The sequence below is a fragment of the Scyliorhinus canicula genome, chromosome 23 (assembly GCF_902713615.1).
Source record: "Scyliorhinus canicula chromosome 23, sScyCan1.1, whole genome shotgun sequence".
NCBI classification, from domain to species: domain Eukaryota; kingdom Metazoa; phylum Chordata; class Chondrichthyes; order Carcharhiniformes; family Scyliorhinidae; genus Scyliorhinus; species Scyliorhinus canicula.
In genome coordinates this window covers 8,278,302-8,299,472 of record NC_052168.1, presented here as the reverse complement: position 1 = coordinate 8,299,472, position 21,171 = coordinate 8,278,302, and the positions used below count along the sequence as shown (strand labels likewise).

The 21,171-nt window shown below is 54.0% G+C and overlaps 1 protein-coding gene across 1 annotated transcript in view; it reads right to left on the bottom strand.

Annotated features, from left to right (window-relative positions):
* The window catches only part of syt3 (synaptotagmin III), a 67,398-nt gene that overhangs the window by 30,292 nt on the left and 15,935 nt on the right, over positions 1-21,171 (bottom strand). Inside the window, exons 2-3 of the mRNA XM_038783821.1 lie at positions 10,889-11,258; positions 7,905-8,454 (exon numbers count right to left, since the gene is read on the bottom strand). Coding sequence (XP_038639749.1) covers positions 7,905-8,454; positions 10,889-11,258 — 920 coding nt within the window. The remainder of the gene's footprint in view (positions 1-7,904; positions 8,455-10,888; positions 11,259-21,171) is intronic.

The following is a 21,171-nucleotide window of genomic DNA, read 5'->3' as shown; positions in this document are numbered from 1 at the left end:
AGTGGTCAACTATTTTATTCAAGACAATCAAAATCCTGCTGTCAATTTATGGACACATGGACACACACTCGCTCGTGCGCTCTTGCACACTTATTCCTTTGACCCCCCCAATCACTGAATCAGTCAAGATCGAACAATTTTGAACCCCATCTTTCATCCCACCCCCACTGGTTCCACCCTACTCCCATGCTCCGGCCAATGAAGGAGCTATGACTTTCCTTCCACCTTGGGGTTGCCAACCCTCCAGATTGACCTGGAATCTCCAGGAATTGAAGGTCAATCTCCCAGGACACTGCTGTGCGTGCGACCCTGGAGAAAAATCATAGGGACGTTAATTTGTTTCCTTTGATCATTCATCACCCGGGGCAGCAGGGTAGCATGGTGGTTAGCATAAATGCTTCACAGCTCCAGGGTCCGAGGTTCGATTCCCGGCTGGGTCACTGTCTGTGTGGAGTCTGCACGTCCTCCCCCTGTGTGCGTGGGTTTCCTCCGGGTGCTCCGGTTTCCTCCCACAGTCCAAAGATGTGCGGGTTAGGTGGATTGGCCATGCTAAATTGCCCGTAGTGTCCTAATAAAAGTAAGGTTAAGGGGGGGGTTGTTGGGTTATGGGTATAGGGTGGATACGTGGGTTTGAGTAGGGCGATCATGGCTCGGCACAACATTGAGGGTCGAAGGGCCTGTTCTGTGCTGTACTGTTCTATATCTATCTGAGGGAGATGGGGGGGGGAAGAAAAGGTTGTTTGGCTGACAGTTGACAGTCATCCAATTGGGCAATGAGTCTTTGTGCTCTCCTATTGGTGTAGAAAGGCAACGTGTCACAAGGATAGATGTGATGGCTGACCAATGGCATTGGGGAGGGGAACTAAGTCATGTGATGGATTTTGTTTATTGTCACGTGTACCGAGGTACAGTGAAAAGTATTTTTCTGCAAGCAGAAAACAGATCATTAAGTACATGAGGAATAAAAGAAAATACATAATAGGGCAACACAAGGTACACAATGTAACTACATAACACTGGCATCGGGTGAAGCGTACAGGGGTGTAGTGTTAATGAGGTCAGTCCATAAGAGGGTCATTTAGGAGTCTGGTGACAGCGGGGAAGAAGCTGTTTTTGAGTCTGTTGGTGCGTGTTCTCAGACTTCTGTATCTCCTGCTCGATGGAATGGATTGGAAGAGTGAGTTAGCCGGGTGGGAGGGGTCTTTGATTATGCTGCCCGCTTTCCCCAGGCAGCAGGAGATGTAAATGGAGTCAATGGATTGGAGGCTGGTTTGTGTGATGGACTGGGCTGTGTTCACGACTCTCTGAAGTTTCTTCCAGTCTTGGGCCGAGCAGTTGCCATACCAGGCTGTGATGCAGCCCGATAGGATGCTTTCTATGGTTCACCTCCAGCAATGCATTCAATCAGGGTTGGCAACCCTATTTGCCCACATCTTGCTGGCAGAGATCCCAAAAGGAAAATGCTGAGACAATAGCCTGTTCCCCCTCCACCCACCCTCACCCCCGCCCCTGCCCCCACCTTCCATGACTCGTGCTTGAAGCTGCTTCACTAAATTAGCTCAGGTGGCTATTTCCTCCTCCCCAGTCAAGGGCCTGTCCGATGTCACGCGAACCCACCGCTCAAAGCGAGGCCTATTGATTGCAGTTCTCCCAGGGAGAGTTCTGATCGACTCCGAAGAGCTTTTTTCTGCCTCATCTGTTCCCTTCTAAATGGCTCAGGCAGCTTTTCATCTCCACATGGTTGTCCTAAACCCCCCCCCCCACCCCCACCCCCCACCCCCCGCCCAATTGAACAGTCTCAGCAGCCTCCCCCGCAGGGAGCCATGTAGGCTGTGGTAATGATTATTTCTGTGGGCCCATCAGTTAGCCAAGGCTGCCAGGACGTGTAAAACTGGACTGAGAGGAGGAATATGAATTTATTGTTGAGTCATGGACTCCCTTTGTCAGCTCCACTGTTGTGCCGACTAAAGGCTTCTGTCGCAAACCAGCTTCGTGACAATCACCAAGGTTGCTGGCTCTGCTTTGAGCATTGGGAGTAAGTGAGGTTGCCGCCGCACCAGATGACCGTAGGCTGCTCTTCCCTTTGGGGTGGGGGGGGGGAGCTGACTGGTGGTGATTTAACCTGAGAGTCAGGTGATGAGCAAGGTTGAGAAGGTGGGACCTTCATGAATAACCTCAGCCATTATACCGTGGGCAGCACGGTAGCACAGTGGATAGCACAATTGCTTCACAGCTCCAGGGTCCCAGGTTCGATTTCCGGCTTGGGTCACTGTCTGTGCGGAGTCTGCACGTTCTCCCCGTGTGTGCGTGGGTTTCCTCCGGGTGCTCCGGTTTCCTCCCACAGTCAAAAGATGTGCAGGTTAGGTGGATTGGCCGTGATAAATTGCCATTAGTGTCCAAAATTGCCCTTAGTGTTGGGTGGGGTTACTGGGTTATGGGGATAGGGTGGAGGTGTTGACCTTGGGTAGGGTGCTCTTTCCAAGAGCCGGTGCAGACTCGATGGGCCGAATGGCCTCCTTCTGCACTGTAAATTCTATGATTAAGGGTATTGAACCTGGCGCTGCTGGCATTGCTCCACATCCAACCAACTGAGCTACACTGAGTACCACGTGGGCACAGCACCATTCTGCTACTGGACTAGCCATCCAAGGCTCATGGGCTGTGAGTTCAAATCGCACCACAGCCTCCGTGAAGCTTGGCGTCGGTTCAATAATTACAATTGCACCAAAAAGCTTGTGCACTGTGACTGCTCCATTGTCGATTGCTCAGAAACACCAGGGGCTGGGTTCTCCGCCGTCGAGATTCTCCGCTGTCGAGATTCTCCGCTGTCGAGATTCTCCGCTGTCGAGATTCTCCGCTGTCGAGATTCTCCGCCGTCGAGATTCTCCGCTGTCGAGATTCTCCGTTGCGCCGTCAGCCCGGGGTTTCCCCGACCGCGTGGGCTGCCCACAATGGGAAACCCCATTGGCCGGCTGGCTGGATGGGGAATCCCACTCCAGCTTTCTGGAAAGTGGGAGGACAGTCATTTAGCAAGGCCCGGGAATTCTGGGAATTGTGTAAACTCTGAACACAGCTTCACAGCTCCTTGAAGGTGGAGTGGCAGGTGGACAGGTTGGTGAAGAAGGCATTCAGCATGCTGGGTTTTATTGGTCAGAGTATTGAATACAGGAGTTGGGACGTCTTGTTGACATTGTACAAGACATTGGTAAGACCACACATGGAATACTGTGTTCAGTTCTGGTCACCCTATTATAGGAAGGATATTGTTAAACTGGAAAGAGTGCAGAAGAGATTTACGAGGATGCTACCAGGACTTGATGGTCTGAGTTATAAGGAGAGGCCGGATCGGCTGGGACTTTTTTCCCTGGAGCGTAGGAGGCTTTGGGGTGATCGTATACAGGTCTATAAAATAATAAGGAGCATCGATAAGGTCGATAGTCAACATCTTTTCCCAAAGGTAGAGGAGTCTAGAACTCGAGGGCAGAGGATTAAAGTGAGAGGGGAGAGATACAAAAGAGACCAGAGGGGAAATTTCTTCACACAGAGGGTGGTGAGCATCTGGAACGGGCTGCCAGAGGCAGTGGGAGAGGTGGTACAATTTTGTCCTAATACCAGTTAGATAGTTACATGGGCAGGGTGGGTATAGAGGGATATGGGCCAAATGCGGGCAACTGGGTCTAGCATAGTGATAGAAGCTGGCTGGCATTGACAAGGTGGGCCAAAGGGCCTGTTTCCATGCTGTCACCAGCGAGAGAGGACATGCATTTATATAGCGCCCTTCAAGAGCTCAGGAGATCCCAAAGCACTTTCCAGCCGAGGAAGTACTTTGGAATTGCATTCCCTGCTGCGGTGTAGGCTGCGGGATCCACCCCTTCGCCGGGCAGCGTACCCACACCCCATTGGCCGGCTGCAGGAACGGAGAATGCCGCTGCCGGTGGGGGCACGGCGCCGGAAAACGGGGACGGAGGACCCCACCCAGGAACTGCGGAAACCAATTTGTGCACAGCAGCCCCAGGATTCGCACACTCCAGCCCGATTGGCCGAACGGGGCCGCGTGACCCTCCTGGAACTCGCCCCTTAAAGGGGCAGGCCACCCCAGCCTCTGATGGTTTACCTTCCCCCAGCAGGGAAGTGGGGTAGTGGGGTAGTCAGGTGGGGAATGGGGGGGGGGGGGGGGGGGGGGGGGGGGGGGGGGGGGGGGCTAATTCGGAACTTCTGATGAATTAGGGCCTTCGGTGCCGGGTGAAAGAGGGAAAATCCCACCGGCGGGAAGGGTGGGGTAAACCCCACTCTCGGGGTTTAAACCCCATCCCAGGGCCCTGATGGCCGTGGAAGGTGCGCTCGCAACGCACTGGCTCCGAGCGTCGACCGGCGAATCCTCCCGAGCGCGCCGACGTCCGACCGTAAGAGCGAGAGAGATTCCCGGTCGGCCCGCACGATGGAGATAAAACACGAGAGCCTCCACCGTCGCTCTCCCTAGCGCCAGACCACAACGTGCTCGGAAAAGCAAGTCAGGCTGCGTTGCAGGCGCACGCGTTGCAAAATGGCATCGGTTCAGCCTTCAGCGTCTGCCGATTATTAGCGAACAGCCGGAGGAGGTGAGGAGAATTGTTTTTCATTTAACTCAGTGGGGCTGTCACGATCTTGAGTATGCGGTGGGAAGAAATTCCGACAGCGTCCTTCAGCAGGTACTTGAAAGAGTGCTGGGGCTAGCACAGGTGCTGTGGGCTGAACGGTCTCCTCCTGTGCTGAACCATTCCTATGATTCAAGCCCCCTGCGGGGGGGAACGGTTGGCTGTAAAGCAAACCGGATCCTCCCCCCCCCCCCCCCCCCCCCCCCCCACACCCCTCCTCCCTGCCGCAACCCATTAGCAATGCAGCTGGCAAACTGGACGAGCAATATGTACAGGACAGGCGCCGCTGGCTCTCTCTGCTTCTGTGTCCCAGGGAAACGAGTTGATGTCTGACAGCAATTTAAATTGGAAACGTTGCAAAGTGGCTCCCAGGGACCGTCCTGCGACTGTCTCTGCTCCACACGCGCGGCTAAAGGGAAGATTCAGTAAATAATACATAAAAGAAGGAAGAATCTTTAAGCTGCGACCGCGGCTGAATGAATTGAGCACCAGGAGAGCTAGTTTGTAAAGTGAGATTAAAAAGCCTTTGTTCTGAGGGTTAAGCGCCGGCCTTCCGTGTCAGTAAATAGCCAACGCTGGGATCTGCGGTTCGAGGTGGACAGAATGGTTTCGGCGGCCCCCTGGTTCCCCATTCCACCCCCCCCTCCTCAGCCCCTCCCTGCCACCTGCCCCCCCCCCTCCCCCCCGGACCCCCCGCCCCACCATCCCCCGCCACACCACTAAATACTCCCTGGTCTCTCGGGAACTCAAAGTTTCCTTCATGCATTTGCGGGGGTGTGGGTGTCACTGGGCAAGGCCAGCGTTTGTCGCCCATCCCTAATTGCCGTCGACCCGAGCGGCGTGCCCGGCCGTTGCAGACGGGCGGTCAAGACGCCAACTGCGTTCGGGGAGAAGGCAGTGGCGGCGGCACTAAGGCACGCTGCTCGTTTGGAGGGCTGATACAGCCACGATAGGCCAAATGCCTATCAATCATGGCTGGAGGGGGGGGGGGGGGGAATAGCACAGCGGTTAGCACTGTTGTTTCACAGTGCCAGGGTCCTAGGTTCGATTCCCGGCTTGGGTCACTGTCTGTGCGGAGTCTGCACGTTCTCCCCGGGTCTGCGTGGGTTTCCCCCGGGCGCTCCGGTTTCCTCCCACAAGTCCCGAAAGGCGTGCTGTTGGGTGAATTGGACATTCTGAATTCTCCCTCTGTGTAACCCAAACAGGCTCCGGAATGTGGCGACTAGGGGATTTTCACAGTAACTTCACTGCAGTGTTAATGTAAGCCTACTTGTGACACCAATAAAGATTATTATTAGATTATTATTCTTTGCCCTTGAGAAGGTGGGGGTGAGCCGCCTTCTTGAACCCGTTGCAATTCACGTGGCGTAGGTACACCCACTGTGCTGTTAGGGAGGGGGTTCTAGGATTTTGACCCAGCGACAGTGAAGGAACGGCCAATATATTTCCAAGTCAGGGTGGTGAGTGACTTGGAGGGGAACTTCCAGGTGGTGGTGCTCCCAAGTAGCTGCTGCCCTTGTCCTTCTAATGGGTAGAGGCCGTGGGTTTGGAAGGTGCTGTCGAAGGAGCCTTGGTGAGTTGCTGCAGTGCATCTTGTAGATGGTGCACACGGCTGCCTCTGTGCGCCGGTGTTGGTGGTGGAGGGAGTGAATGTTTGGGGATGGGGTGCCAATCAAACGGGATTGCTTTGTCCTGGATGGTGTTGAGTGTCTGGAGTGTTGTGGGTCAGACCAGACGAGGATGGCAGATTTCCTTCCCTACAGGAGCATTTTGTACACCAATCGATGATAGTTTCATAGTCACCACTACTGAAACTAGCTTTGTATATACCAAAATTTAAATTCCACCAGCTGCTGTGGTGGGATTTGAACCCATGTCCCCAGATGCATTAACCTCTGTATTGCTCGTCCAGTGACATTACCATTATGCCAACGTCTGCCCAGTTGAGGTGGAGGCCGCTCATAAGGTGCACTGCCGTTGTTTTTCTTATGACCTTATTGTCAGCGCAGTCAGGTTTCTGCTGCTGTTGAGACTCCAGATAAACCTCCTCCCACCCTACCTCACTCACCCCACCCAGTAAGAAGTCTTACAACACCAGGTTAAAGTCCAACAGGTTTGTTTCAAACACGAGCTTTCGGAGCACTGCTCCTTCCTCAGGTGAATGGAGAGGTATGTTCCAGAAACATTTACATAGACAAAGTCTGAGATGCCAGACAATGCTTGGAATGCGAGCATTTGCGGGTAATCAAATCATTACAGATCCATTGTAACAATTCACACCTCTTTAACCTCATTACAGATCCAGAGATAGGGAGTGATCCCAGGTTAAAGAGGCGTGAATTGTCTCAAGCCAGGACAGTTGGGAATATTTATACTGTGGAGTGAGAATGAAAGATGAGTCATAGCCACAGAAACCCAGGGAAACCATTGTAGGGCAGCACGGTAGCATTATGGATAGCACAATTGCTTCACAGCTCCAGGGTCCCAGGTTCGATTCCGGCTTGGGTCACTGTCTGTGCAGAGTCTGCACATCCTCCCCGTGTGTGCGTGGGTTTCCTCCGGGTGCTCCGGTTTCCTCCCACAGTCCAAAGATGTGCAGGTTAGGTGGATTGGCCATGATAAATTGCCCTTAGTGTCCAAAATTGCCCTTAGTGTTGGGTGGGGTTACTGGGTTATGGGGATAGGGTGGAGGCGTTGACCTTGGGTGGGGTGCTCTTTCCAAGAGCCGGTGCAGACTCGATGGGCCAAATGGCCTCCTTCTGCACTGTAAATTCTAAAATGGCCACAGAAACCCAGGAGAAAGAGAGTTAATGGCAGTCCCCAGAGAGAACAAAAGGCGTGAGAGGCCAAACAGCAGAGAAACTAACATCAGAGGGTGAACTGTGACAGATGTAGATGTGGGGGGGGGGGAGGGGGAAGCGAAGGGGTAAGGAAAGGTGGATAAGATTGGGGGCAGGGGGTAAATATACATTAAGAAAGACAAGAAAGAAAGAAATGGTAAGAGGCAGTTGAAATGAAATGGGATGGAAACAAATGGGTCAATGTGGGGTAGAGCTGATCATCTGAAGACGATTACAGTATAAATATTCCTCACATCCTCTGACGGTTAGCTTTGACAAAGAGTAATCGGACCCGAAACGTCAGCTCTTTTCTCTCCCTACAGATGCTGCCACACCTGCTGAGATTTTCCAGCATTTTCTCTCCCCTCATTTCATACACACAGACTCGCCCAGCGTGGGGGAGGGGGGGGGGGGGGACAACGCAACTTACCGACGTCGCTTCCAAGATGTCGCGCCACATGGGCGTGCCCTCGGACAGGTCGGAGAACTCCAGCAGGTTGTCCAGCACCACCTGCCCGATGAGGTCGTGGCGGGAGAAGCGATCAAAGTCATAAATGCTGAAGTGGAGCTTGCGGTTCTGGAGGTCGTTGAAGGGTACATTGAACTGAAAAGTCTCATTGAACACCGGGTTCAGAGTCTTGCGGTGAACCTTGGTCTGGAACTTCTTCTTGCGGTCAGGAAGCAGGTAGATCTTCACATAAGGGTCGGAGAATCCGTTGGCATCTTTCGCCGGCAGGTCGAGGGCCTTCAGGATTTTCACCACCAGCTGCTCTGTGGCGTACGTGTACCTCAGCAGGAAGTTTATTCTGCCGCAGCTCACTTTCTGGTGCTTCTTCGCCTCCGCGTCGATGGACCTCTGCTTATAGAGTTCTGGTTTGATCTGGCCAATGCTGGTCACCTGCTCCACTTTTTCATCGCTCTGGCTCCCAAAGTCCGGACTGGAGAGCTGCTGTGGGATTGGCCTGGGGAGTGAGTTGAACCTGGAAGGCAACAGAGACGTTAAGTGGTCCTTCCCCAGCATTTCGCTCCACCCAGAGTGGCGACCTGCAATGTGAGTCTCTGCTCCCCGAGCAAAGAAGGAAGGCCCCCGCTATTGCCAGCCGCGTTGGAACTGCATCACCGTTCCTTCATTGACATGGGGTCAAAATGGCTGAACTCCCTCCCTAACAGCACTGCAGGTGCACCTACGCCAGACAGACTGCAGGAGGTTCAAGATGGCGGCTCACCGCCAGCTTCTCAGGGGCAATTAGGGATGGGCAACAAATTCTGGGCCGCTCAGCCAGTGATGGACAAATCCCTCAGTTGAATTTAAGAAAACAGGGCGGATTTGGGTGTCAAACCACTCATCCTCGTGGCAAGATTCCCAGGCTGGTTCGCATTCCGAGCTTGGCCGTAACCAATGGTGATGGTTGTAAGGGGGTGTGGTGGGGAGGGGAGGGATGGGATTGTGGGGATGGGGGCAGGGAGGGGGTGGGGGAAGTAGGAAGGAAGTCGTATACGGCAGGTGGAGTCTGTGGGCCCTCACAACCTGAATAGGGAGGCGGGAAGGCGCTCAGCCGCGGAACGGTGGCACAATGGTTAGCACTGATGCCTCACAGCGCCAGGGACCCGGGTTCGATTCCAACCTCGGGTGACTGTGCAGAGTTTGCACGCTCTCCCCGTGTCCGGGTGGGTTTCCTCCGGGTGCCCTGGTTGCCTCCCACAGTCTAACGGTTCGGTGAATTGCCACGATCGATTGCCCCATCGTGTCCAGGGATGTGCAGGTTAGGTCGGGTTATGGGGATAAAGCAAGGGAGTGGGCCTGGGTAGGTTGCTCTTTCGGAGGTTCTGGGAAGTCAAAATGGGCCGAATGGCCTCCTTCTGCACTGTAAGGATTCAATGATTCACTGGATAACCCAGTGGACATCAGCCCGAAATTCAGAGTTGGTCCTTAGTCACTGGGACAGTGAAGCAACATTCAAACCCGGAACGTCTTCGCCAGGGTCTTCCCATTGGTTTCTGATCCCATACAAGGATCCTGAGGTCACAATTGCCAGGAGTCAGACTCGGGGAGGAGGGGGGATATTTTCCCTCCAAACCGGCTGATTCCATGCTTAAGGACGGTAGATGATCTGCCGCTGTCCAATCACAGCCCTGGAGAGGAGGGTGGGAAACCCCGAGCGTGCCTTAAAATGGAGGTTTCGGGGTCATTAAGTTTCCTTCGTGGCAGGGATACACCTGTGGTAGCAGCAGTTGGGCGGTCTATGCTTTTTGGGAAGTGGCGGTCTGGGATGACCGTAGGGAGGCCCACGTCCATCTTCACAAATGGGATGAGGCCGTTCTGTCCACAACAAAATGTCAAGGAGTGATCGAAAAGCCCTAACTGTGGCCTTCATTTTGTGGATCATTTTCCTTGATCCTGGGACGGGGCTTGGCCGGCATTTTGAGGGGAACTCATCACCTGCCCTGATTGGCTGCTGTGTTCATGACCCCAACCCTCCCCCCCCCTCTTCGCCCGAATCGGGTATAATTGACCGTGAGGAAGGGTTGTCATAGAGACGAAGCCTTGCTCCCCTCGTTTTTATCCTTATTCTTTTGAGGGAGGTGGGTGTCGCTGGCTGGGCCACCCGACATTTATTGCCCTCCCTAATTGCCCTGGAGGGGGGGGGGGGGGGGGGGGGGGGGGTGGGGGGGGGGGGGGGGCATTTAAGGCAGTCAACCACCTTGCTGCGGCTCTGGAGTAGGCCAGGCTGGGTGAGGATGCCACCGGTGAAGCAGATGGGTTTTTAATGACCTTGGTTTCCAATTAGTCGAATTCAAATCTCACCATCTGGCTTGGCGGGATTCGAACCCACGCCCCCAGAGCAACGCCCTCGGTCTGCTGATTATTGGTCCAGTCACAACACCACTACGCCGCCCAGGACAAAGAACCAAGGAAGCTGCAGCTGTACAAAACCCTGGTTAGACCCCACTTGGAGTCATTGTAAACAGTTCTGGGCACCACACCTTAGGAAGGATATTTTGCCCTCGGGGGGGAGCGCAACGTAGGTTTACTGAACGGTTACCTGGACTACGGGGGTTAAGTTACGAGGAGAGATTGTGCAAATTAGTCCTGTTTTTGCTAGAATTCAGAAGGTTAAGGGGTGATCTGATCGAAGTATTCAAAACCTTAACAGGGAAAGACAGACTCCGCACAGACAGTGACCCAGTAGGGAATCGAACCCGGAACACTGGAGTTGTGAAGCAACAGTGCTAACCACTGTGCTACCGTGCCGCCCTGCCATGATGCCCCCATGACCCCAACATAATTTCAACCACCTTAAGTTGGCTAAGCCTTAAATAAGCAGACTGGAGATGGGGAAAGTAACACTAAAGACCCTTTCACCCCCCCCCACCCCCATAATACCCCAAACAGCGAGACGTCACATTCCCCACCTTGTTGCTGGTGGTGGGGCGGCGACCTGTTGGTGGGAGTGCGCATTCGGGATGATATTCTCCTTACTGCCAGAGTTGGTGTCCACGGGGATATCGGGCGAGGTCTGGCTCAGTTTGATGCTGGACTCTGGGTAGGACTCCAGGTCGAGGTAGGAGCGCTCGGGCATCTCCGGCCCGCACTCGACCCGCTCGACAGCCAGGTCGGTGAAGTGCGAGTGGTGGTGCAGGTGGTGCGAGTCCTTGCGCTGGGGGTTCAATCCTTTGTCCCGCCATGGGATCCAGCAGAGCTTCCACGAGACGAAGAGCGAGACGCCCAGGAGGACGATGCCGCAGAACGTTACGATCACGGAGAGCAGGCTGACCGATATATCTGGGGGTGAGAGACAGCGGGGGAGGGGGGGGGGGGGGGGGGGGGGGGGGGGGGAGGAGACAATTATTAGCAAAAAACATCAAACTTTTGAAGGACATCGTCACTTACTCAAAGCACTAAACAATATTGAACACATCAATCGGTACTGAAGCAATCAGCAATTTTAATAATCCGATATAGTGTCCGCAGGATAACCAAATATAAGTACAAAAGAAAGATAATAGAATGATAGAAGGAGGCTGTAGTGTTCAACTGTTCTGTGTTTGATTATGGGAATCTGGTAACTGACCTATGCTCATTGTGTTTGATTAGTTAAGCCTGGGTGTGGACTCCGAGGAAAGAAAAGAAACACCATAGAAGTTACTAGAAGCTGAGCTGTAAGCATGAAGTGCAGACACTTTATGACTGCAGAGATATTGGCCATTTGGGAGACAATGTTCTCCCGCAGGAGATGAATCGCCTCGCTGGGAACAGCAATACAGAGTGGATTTAGTATCCCTTGCCACATAAGTATGTGTACAGTGGGGATTGTGAGGGATTCCTTCGCGAGTCCTACTATTGGCTGCCATTTTGGGTGGACGGTCCGATAGCGAGGTTCAACGGGCTGGTCCTCCATCCCTCCTACAACTCTATTCTGCCTCCCCACACCACGGAATTTGCTGGGTCATGCCCCCCCCCCCCCACAGTACAAGGGTGAACCGATTCCCCCACTGTCACCCACCAAGAACCCCATAAGCCAGACCCCCACCAGAGACTGCCCCCACAAGAGACTCCCCATAAGAGTTAAGGAAGTGAGAGCACTTAACTGCCTTTGATGTGGTCCAAGAGCTGCCAATCATTGCTAGATATTTTTAATCATTATTGTTCACAGCTGGGTACTTGGGATCCACTCAAGCATGAAGGGAAATTAAAGTAAACAATCCAGAGAGCTGGCTGTGTGCAAGCTGTCAATCACAGCCTAGTAAAACCAATGTCACACTGATGTGAATGAAAGCCTTGCAGATCAAAGATCTGAGGAGGTTGGAACCCAACTGATATCGTTTTCACTTCCTAGGAATTTACAGGTGCTGCTTCCTCTGCCTGTGCCAGCAGGTGTAGGGCACATGTGAGTTTTAAAGCAGTGATTTTTTTTTTCACTGTTTCTGTCTGGACAGCTTTATAGCTTTCAGATAGGGGTCTCTGTAATGGGCGGGGGGGGCTCTAATGGTGGTCTCTGTAATTGGGGAGGGGGTCGATCTCTGATGGTGGTCTCTGTAATGGGGGGTTTCTGATGGTGGTCTCTGTAATGGGGGAGGGGGGTCGATCTCTGATGGTGGTCTGTGTAATGGGGGTCTCTGATGGTGGTCTGTGTAATGGGGGTCTCTGATGGTGGTCTGTGTAATGGGGGTCTCTGATGGTGGTCTGTGTAATGGGGGTCTCTGATGGTGGTCTGTGTAATGGGGGTCTCTGATGGCGGTCTGTGTAATGGGGAAGGGGGTCGATCTCTGATGGTGGTCGCTGTAATGGGGGAGGGGGGTCGATCTCTGATGGTGGTCTCTGATTGGGGAGGGGGTCGATCTCTGATGGCGGTCTGTGTAGTGGGGGAGGGGGTCGATCTCTGATGGTGGTCTCTGATTGGGGAGGGGGTCGATCTCTGATGGTGGTCTCTGATTGGGGAGGGGGTCGATCTCTGATGGTGGTCTCTGATTGGGGAGGGGGGTCGATCTCTGATGGTGGTCTGTGTAATGGGGGAGGGGGGTCGATCTCTGATGGTGGTCTGTGTAATGGGGGAGGGGGTCGATCTCTGATGGCGGTCTGTGTAATGGGGAGGGGGGTTGATCTCTGATGGTGGTCTGTGTAATGGGGGCGGTTCTGGTCTGTGTATGTGGGGATCTCTGGTGGGGAGTCTCTGCAATAGAGGAATTTCTGGTGGGGTCTCTGTAATGGGAGCCCCTGGTGGGGGGGGGTCCGTTGGAGGGGGGGGTAGGATTTGCAATGTTGGGGGGGGAAGGGGATGCCTCTGATGGACTTTACGGGCAGCTCCTTTAAAGAGTTACCCCCTTGGCCCACCGCGCCAGGGCCAAGCTGGCAAATACCTGCACCAATCCTCGCCCACGTCAATCCCGGCCCAGAGGACTGGAGAATGACGCGGGTTTGGCGAATCCGGTGCTCAGGCCGCAGGCGCGCGGGACGCGAACCCCGATACTGCCGCCAGCGGGGCACCGCAGACACAGGGAAGATCACGGTTTTTGACGAGGCTGGATTTCCCGCCGCATCAGGATCTCTGCTAGTGGCGGCGGAGACGGAGATGGGGCGGCGGGGGGTAGCACAGTGGTTAGCACTGTTGCTTCACAGCGCTAGGGTCCCGGGTTCGACTCCCAGCTTGGATCACTGACTGTGCGGAGTCTCCCCGTGTCTGCGTGGGTTTCCTCCGGGTGCTCCGGTTTCCTCCCACCAGTCCCGAAAGACGTGCTTGTTCGGTGAATTGTACATTCTGAATTCTCCCTCCGTCTACCCGAACAGGCGCCGGAGTATGGCGACTAGAGGATTTTCACAGGAACTTCATTGCAGTGTTAATGTAAGCCGACTTGTGACAATAAAGATTATTATTATTCGAATCCAGCCTATTTTCAAACAACAGTATCCATTCGGGCCATCTTGCCTCTGCTGGCCCTTTGAAAGTTTGATCCAAAATTATCCCACGATCCCTTGCTCTTTCCCCATAACCCTGTCATATTTCCATTTGATAAAAGTCCTGCGTCCTTTTCAAGTGAAAATTGAACCAGTTTCCATTGTACTCCCAGTTGCATACAATCCCTGCCGTGCAAAAGGAGGCCATTCAGCCCCTTGGGTCGGCACTGACCCTCTGAAAGAGCACCCCACCCAGGTCTACTCCCCTCCCTCATCCAACCTTCAGATCCCTGGATACTTAGGGGCAATTTTAGCGTCACCAATCCGCCCAACCTGCACATCTTTGAACTTGTGGGAGGAAACCGGAGCACCCGGAGGAAACCCATGCAGACACGGGGGAGAACGTGCAGATTCCGCGCAGACAGTGACCCCAAGCCGGGAATCGAACCTGGGACCCTGGCGCTATGAGGCGGCAGCACTAACCACTGTGCTACCAATCAGATCATCGAAACATACAAACATTGTTGTCAGCTACCTCCTTGGTCCTTTTCCAATGAGCGTAACAGCAGAAGCATGAAAGCTTTGCATTTACATATCGTCTATCATTCACAGGAATATTATAAAGAAAAATTGAGACACATAGGGTGAAATCTAGAATGGGGGGGGGGGCTCACTGTTTAAAAATAATTGGTCACTCATTGAAGTCGGGGTTGTGGAGAATTGTTTTTCTCTCAGAGGGTGATGAATCTCTGGAACTCCCTCCCTTAAAGGGTGGTGGAAAACAGATTCTTTGAATATTTTTAAGGCAGAGCTTGATAGATTCTTGATTAACAAGGGGGGGAGGTGAAAGGTTATCAGAGGGTCGTCAGGAATGTGGGCTCGAGGTGACCATCAGATCAGCCATGACCTTATTCAATGTTGGAACAGACGCGAGGGGCCGAGTGGCCTACTGCTGCTCCTAACTCGTGTCTTTGTGTATTAGCGCAGGTGGCTAGTATTTTTTAAGGAGCATCTTAAAGGAGTAGCAAGGTGTGAGGGGTGAATTCCAGAGCCTGGGGCCTTGGTAACGGAAGGCCCAATGTTTTTTTTTATGCGTTCATTGGACGTGCCAGAATTTATTGCCCTTCCCTAATTGCCCTTGAGGGGGCAGTCAAGAGTCAACTACATTGCTGTGGATCAGAAGTCACATCTAGGCCAGACCGGGTAAGGACGGCGGATTTCCTTCCCGAAAGGACATTAGTGAACCAGATGGGTTTTTACGACAATCGAGAGTGATCGTCATTGGATTTTCAATTCAGATTTTGATTGAATTCAAATTTCATCATCTGCAGCGGCGGGATTTGAACCTGGTTCCTCAGGGCAGTACTCCGGGTCTCTGGTTAACTAGATCAGTGACAATACCACTAACCCACTGCCTCCCCGGTGGGGCAATTAAAACCGGGGATGCACGGGAGGCCAGAACGAGAGGAGTGCAGGCAGATATCTGGGAGGGTTGTGAGACTGAAGAGGAATACGAGACAGGGAGAGGTGAGTCCACGGAGGGATTCAAAAAAACAGGATGAGAATTTTAAAATCAAGACATTGCAAACCAGTGTAAGCACAGGAAAGATAGGGGATCGAGGCTGGCGTGAGTTAAAACAGAATTTGAGATCACCATTAATGTATGTTTGAACCAGCTGAAATGATTTGTCTGCTGTGACTCTGTTGTGCTGGATAGAAACCTATCAACACTATAACTCGATCATATACTGTGGTGGTATGATTTGCCTAGCTGTCTGCCATTGGTGCAGAACACCGGCTTACCATTGGCCCTGGTCGGTCATGTGCCCCTCGACCGATTGGTTGAGACCAGTCATGTGACGGCTCTCCGATTGGTCGAGAGGCTGAGTTAACCACGCCTCCATACCGAGGTATAAATAGTCAGAACGCCCGGCGGTCGTCCATTTTATTGTAGTCGACCGCAGGGCTAAGTTCTAGCTTATTAAAGCCTAACTTTTGTACAGCAACTCGTCTCTCGTGCAATTGATGGCTCATCATATACATACTGTGGATACTGGAGCAGGTCAGAGGCTGGGAACTGTACAGTGAGTCACTCACCTCGTGACCCCCCCAAAGCCTGTCCGCTATCTACAAGGCACAAGTCAGGAGTGTGATGGAACACTCTCCACTTGCCTGGATGAGCGCAGCTTCCAACAACACTCAAGAAGCTCGACGCCGTCCAGGACAGATTAGATTGATCAGCACCCCATCCACAACCATTCACCCCCTCCACCACCGACGCACAGTGGCAGCCGTGTGTACCAGCTACAAGATGCGGTGCAGGAACTCGCTCCTTAACCAGCACCTTCCAATCCTGAAAACTCAACCACCTAGCATCAGGAACGCCACCACCTACACATTCCTCTCCAAGCTACCCATCATCCTGATTTGGAAAAGTATCGGCCGTTCCTTTGCTGGCGCCGGGGCAGCATCCTGGAACTCTCTCCCTAACAGCACAGCGGGAGTACCTACAACGCGCGGGCTGCAGCGGGTTCAAGAAGGCAGCTCGGTGCCACCTTCAGAAAGGGCAATTAGGGATGGACAACAAATGCTGGCCTCGTCAGCAGTGCCCACAGTAAGAAAGATCAACAGGGACATTACCCCCCAAGGCAAACAAGGGACATGGCATGAGCTGGTGAGAAACACATGTAGAAATGTTTGATACTGTGAGCTGAAGAACTTTTATCATAGAATTTACAGTGCAGAAGGAGGCCATTCGGCCCATCGTGTCTGCGCCGGCTCTTGGAAAGAGCACCCTACCCAAGGTCAACACCTCCACCCTATCCCCATAACCCAGTAACCCCACCCAACACCAAGGGCAATTTTGGACACTAAGGGCAATTTTGGACACTAAGGGCAATTTATCATGTCCAATCCACCAAACCTGCACATCTTTGGACTGTGGGAGGAAACCGGAGCACCCGGAGGAAACCCATGCAGACATGGGAGAACGTGCAAACTCCACACAGACAGTGACCCAAGCCCGGAATTGAACCTGGGACCCTGGAGCTGTAAAGCAATTGTGCTAACCACAATGCTGCCGTGTTTCTTTGCACTGGGGCGAGGAAAAGAGGGAGGCAAAATGTACAAGGGAATAAAAGCTACATAAAGGCGGCGGAACGTTGGCCTTGATCCCAGGGAAAGTGATGCCTGAGTTGTACAGAACCTTGGCCCGGCCTTCTGTCGACTGGCCAAGTTCCATTCTGGCCACCGCACCGCACCTCAGGGAGGATACCTTGGCGGGTGAGTGAGGAGCAGGTTCGCTGGAATGATAACCGGCCTCCCAGGGGTGAAATCTGAGGGAAGGTCGTACAAACTCAGATAAATGCTGATGGTGCTGCCATTGATGCTCACGCTGGGCGGGACCCTCCGCGCGGTGTGTTGTCCGGCGGAGGAGGCGACACGCCCATCCCGCTGCCCATCCCGCTGCCCATCCCGCTGCCAGGGACCCGGAAGTTCCCGTCGGCGGGAAGGAACGCAAAGTCCCGCCCTTTCTTTCTTTATTGCAACCGTTACATCTTTGCCGTTTAATCTCTCCTGCCCTCCACCCTCGGACCGATGGGCCGAATGGCCTCCTTCTGAACTGCAGGGATTCTGTGGGCGGGATTTACCAGCCACGCCGTGCCCAACCTGATGAAAGCGACCAGGCCGCGGAATCTCACGGGAGGCCCTCGCGATGTTTGAGACCTCTCGCGATATTCAGCCGAACCTCGCGGCATCGCGGTCTGCATGTTAAAGATGAGCCATTGGCCTCAGTTAAATACGTCTGTGCCGCATTTACCCGGCGCCCGGGGCATAACGGCCTCCTTAGCGAGGCAGCGAATAGCGCTGTTTGGCCCTGGCCCACACAACTGTGGATCAGGTGTAACGGCACCGGGAGAGGGGGGGGGGTTCTCCCAGGCCAGCGGAGACCCCCCGGGTGGTCAGGCATTAGGTAGGGTGGCACTCCCGCTCGCACCTGGGCACGCCACCAGCCTGGCACCTTGGCACTGCCACCTGGGCACCCAGGCAGTGCCACCCCAGTTGGGAGAGGCACTGCCAGGATGCCGGGCTGATCGTGCCAAGGTGCCCGGGAGCCAGGTTGCCCGTGCCAGGGGTCTAAATGATGGGGCAAGGTGGCGCGGGGAGGGGGCTCGAGGACCCGGAAGAGGTAACTTGGGTGAAGCGGAGGCATACGGAGGCGGGGTCGCTAACGGGGGGGGGGGAGGGTTGAAAGATCGGGGCTGCCTGTGAATATGGCGTCCCGATCCGTGAGGAGACTTCCTGCACTGGCGAGTTGCCAGGCTCTGGGTAAGAGGGTGGGTGGCAGTGGGCATAGGAGAGTTGCCAACCCAGACACGACGGGCTGAATGGCCTCCTTCTGTGCTGTCAGCATTCTACCATTCTGGAACGGTCCTGGCTTCTTTGTACATGGCCGAAGTCTTTCGCTGCTGGGTAGCATTCTAGTGTAAGATTCCCTGGGCCCCCTCTGAGGCCTTCAGCATCCTCCCATCCTTCAACCGTCCTTCGTCAAGCACCAGAAGCATGTTGCCCATAAACACATTCGGGCTGCAGCCTGCAGGCTAGGCCTCCTGTGCAGCGCCGACCCTGGCAGAGACAGCGAGCGATCGGCTACCTCAAGCGGGAGGGAAGCCTTCTGTTTGGGAAGCGATTCCAGTATTTGCTCAATAATAAATAGCCTATAAACGGATAAATAATTTGCATAAGCTGCGAGGCCATGTAATAAAGTCTAATTCGGTAATTAAAACATTAGTTTGGTTTCCTCTGCAGCCTCGCTGTTAAATAATGCATCGCATTGCGATCTATCTAATAAATAATACATTTGAGTACACACCTTCAGCGTGACCAGCAAATCTCAGCTGTTGCAGTCAAATATAAGCCTGGGCTTTGCGAAACCAAGAAACTGTGGGCGAAATTCTCCGACCCCCACGACGGGTCGGAGAATAGCGGGAGGGCCTTCCCGACATTTTTCCCGCCCTCCCGCTATTCTCCCCCACCCCCCGCCCAACTCCCGACCCGAATCGCTGCCGCCGTTTTTTTACGGCGGCAGCGATTCACAGCTGTCCGATGGGCCGAAGTCCCAGCCCTTTACGCCGTTTTTACGAACGGCAAACACACCTGGTCTGGCCGTTCGTAAAAACGGCGTCACAAACTCGCTTTTTATAACCATGGCACCGATTGGCACGGCAGTACCACGGCCGTGCCAAGGGTGCCATGGGCCCGCGATCGGTGCCCACCGATCGCGGGCAGCGGGCCCGATGCCAGCGCACTCTTTCTCCTTCCGCTGCCCCGCAGTATCCATTCGCGGGGCGGCTGAGGGGCAACCCGGCCCGCGCATGCACGGGTTTCACGCAAATACGCGATGACGTCACCCGCGCATGCGCGGGTTGGAGTCTTCCAATCCGCGCATGCGCGGCTGACGTCATATGACGCGTCAGCCGGCGCTAACTCCGGCAAGCGGGCTTAACAATATTCGTTAAGCCCATCATGCCGGAGCCTACGGCGTCGGGCTGCTAGCCCCGACCGGGGACCAGAATCGGTTCCCGGTCGGGAAGGGGCGCGCTGGCGTCAAACCTGCCCGGATTTGACGCCAGCCTTACGATTTCTCCCGTTTTGGGAGAATCTCGCCCAGAATCTCTCTAGCCCCCTGCATTGTGGGATGAGCTTTCTAAACCACCAGATGTTGGACAGTGTAGCCCGTTTGACCATCCGATCTCTATCTCCAGCAATGTGTCAAGCTCCCCGATTGACTCCCCATCCTCCCTGGGACCTCCCCCTCCTCCTCCCACTTCCGTAATGTCCGTCCCTGTGGCTGAAGCTCTGGGAGGACCACCTGCGGCTTTCGTTACCTCAAGCCTTGACTGTTGTAACGCTCCGTTGTAATCTTGTGCTCCGCATCCTAACTCCCGCCAACCCCCCTTTCCCCTACCAACCCTAAGCCCACCTGCCGCCCAAATGGACGCCTCGATTTTAAAATCCTCCCTCTTCCTCGCTTTTGAACCCTCCCACCGTCTCGCCCACCTCCCCAGCTCGCTAACCTGCTCAAGTCCCGCAACGCTCTGAGGTATCGCCGCTCCTCCCATTCGAGCCTTTCGCAGAATCCCAATTTTCAATCGCTCCATCATAGGATCCCTACACTGCTAAAGGAGGCCATTTGGCCTACTGGGTCTGCACCGGCCCTCCGAAAGGGCACCCCACCTCGACCCAACCTCCCTTCCCCCCCATCCCCACCTAACCTTGGACACTGAAGGGCAACATTATCACAGTCAATCCACCGAACCCGCACATCTTTGGACTGCGGGAGGAAACCGGAGCATCCGGGGGAAACCCACGCACACACGGGGAGAACGTGCCAACTCCACACATTCAGTCACCCAAGGTCAGAATCGAACCTGGGCCCCTGGCACTGTGGGGCAGCAGTGCTAACCATGGTGCCGCCCGTCCATCGTTGGACATCCTCACTCCTGAGGAACATGGAGCGAGCTCCTTACTTTAAGGAGGGATGTTATTACAATTGGGTCACTGTCTGTGCGGCGTCTGCACATCCTCCCCGTGTGTGCGTGGGTTTCCTCCGGGTGCTCCAGTTTCTTCCCACAGTCCAAAGATGTGCAGGTTAGGTGGATTGGCCGTGCTAAATTGCCCTTAGTGTCCAAAATTGCCCTTAGTGTTGGGTGGGGTTACTGGGTTATGGGGATAGGGTGGAGGTGTTAACCTTGGGTAGGGTGCTCTTTCCAAGAGCCGGTGCAGACTCGGTGGGCCGAATGGCCTCCTTCTGCACTGTAAAATCTATGATAATCTATGATAATTGGAAGCAGTTCGGGAAAGCTTCACTTGGCAGAATCCTGGGATCAGAATCACTGTGCTACTGTGCCGCCCAATGGCTCACTCCTGCCGTTAATTCGTATGTTCGTACGTATATTAGTATTTTATATAATCAAGGCAGGGTTAAGACAGATTTTTGATCGAAAAGGGAGTCAAGAATTATGGTTGGGGGCGGGGTGCACGCAGGCAGGAAAGTGGAGTTAAGGAGACAACTGGATGAGTCAGTAGTGGAGGACGCTCGATGGGCCGAATGGCCTACTCCTTCACATAGTTCTGACGATCTGATGACTGAGATCCAGTTTAGTGGCCTCCAGACCTGTGATAGATTGGGAGGCACGGTGACAGATAATAATAATAATCTTTATTGTCACAAGTAGGCTTACATTAACACTGCAATGAAGTAACTGTGAAAATCCCCTCGTCGCCACATTCCGGCGCCTGT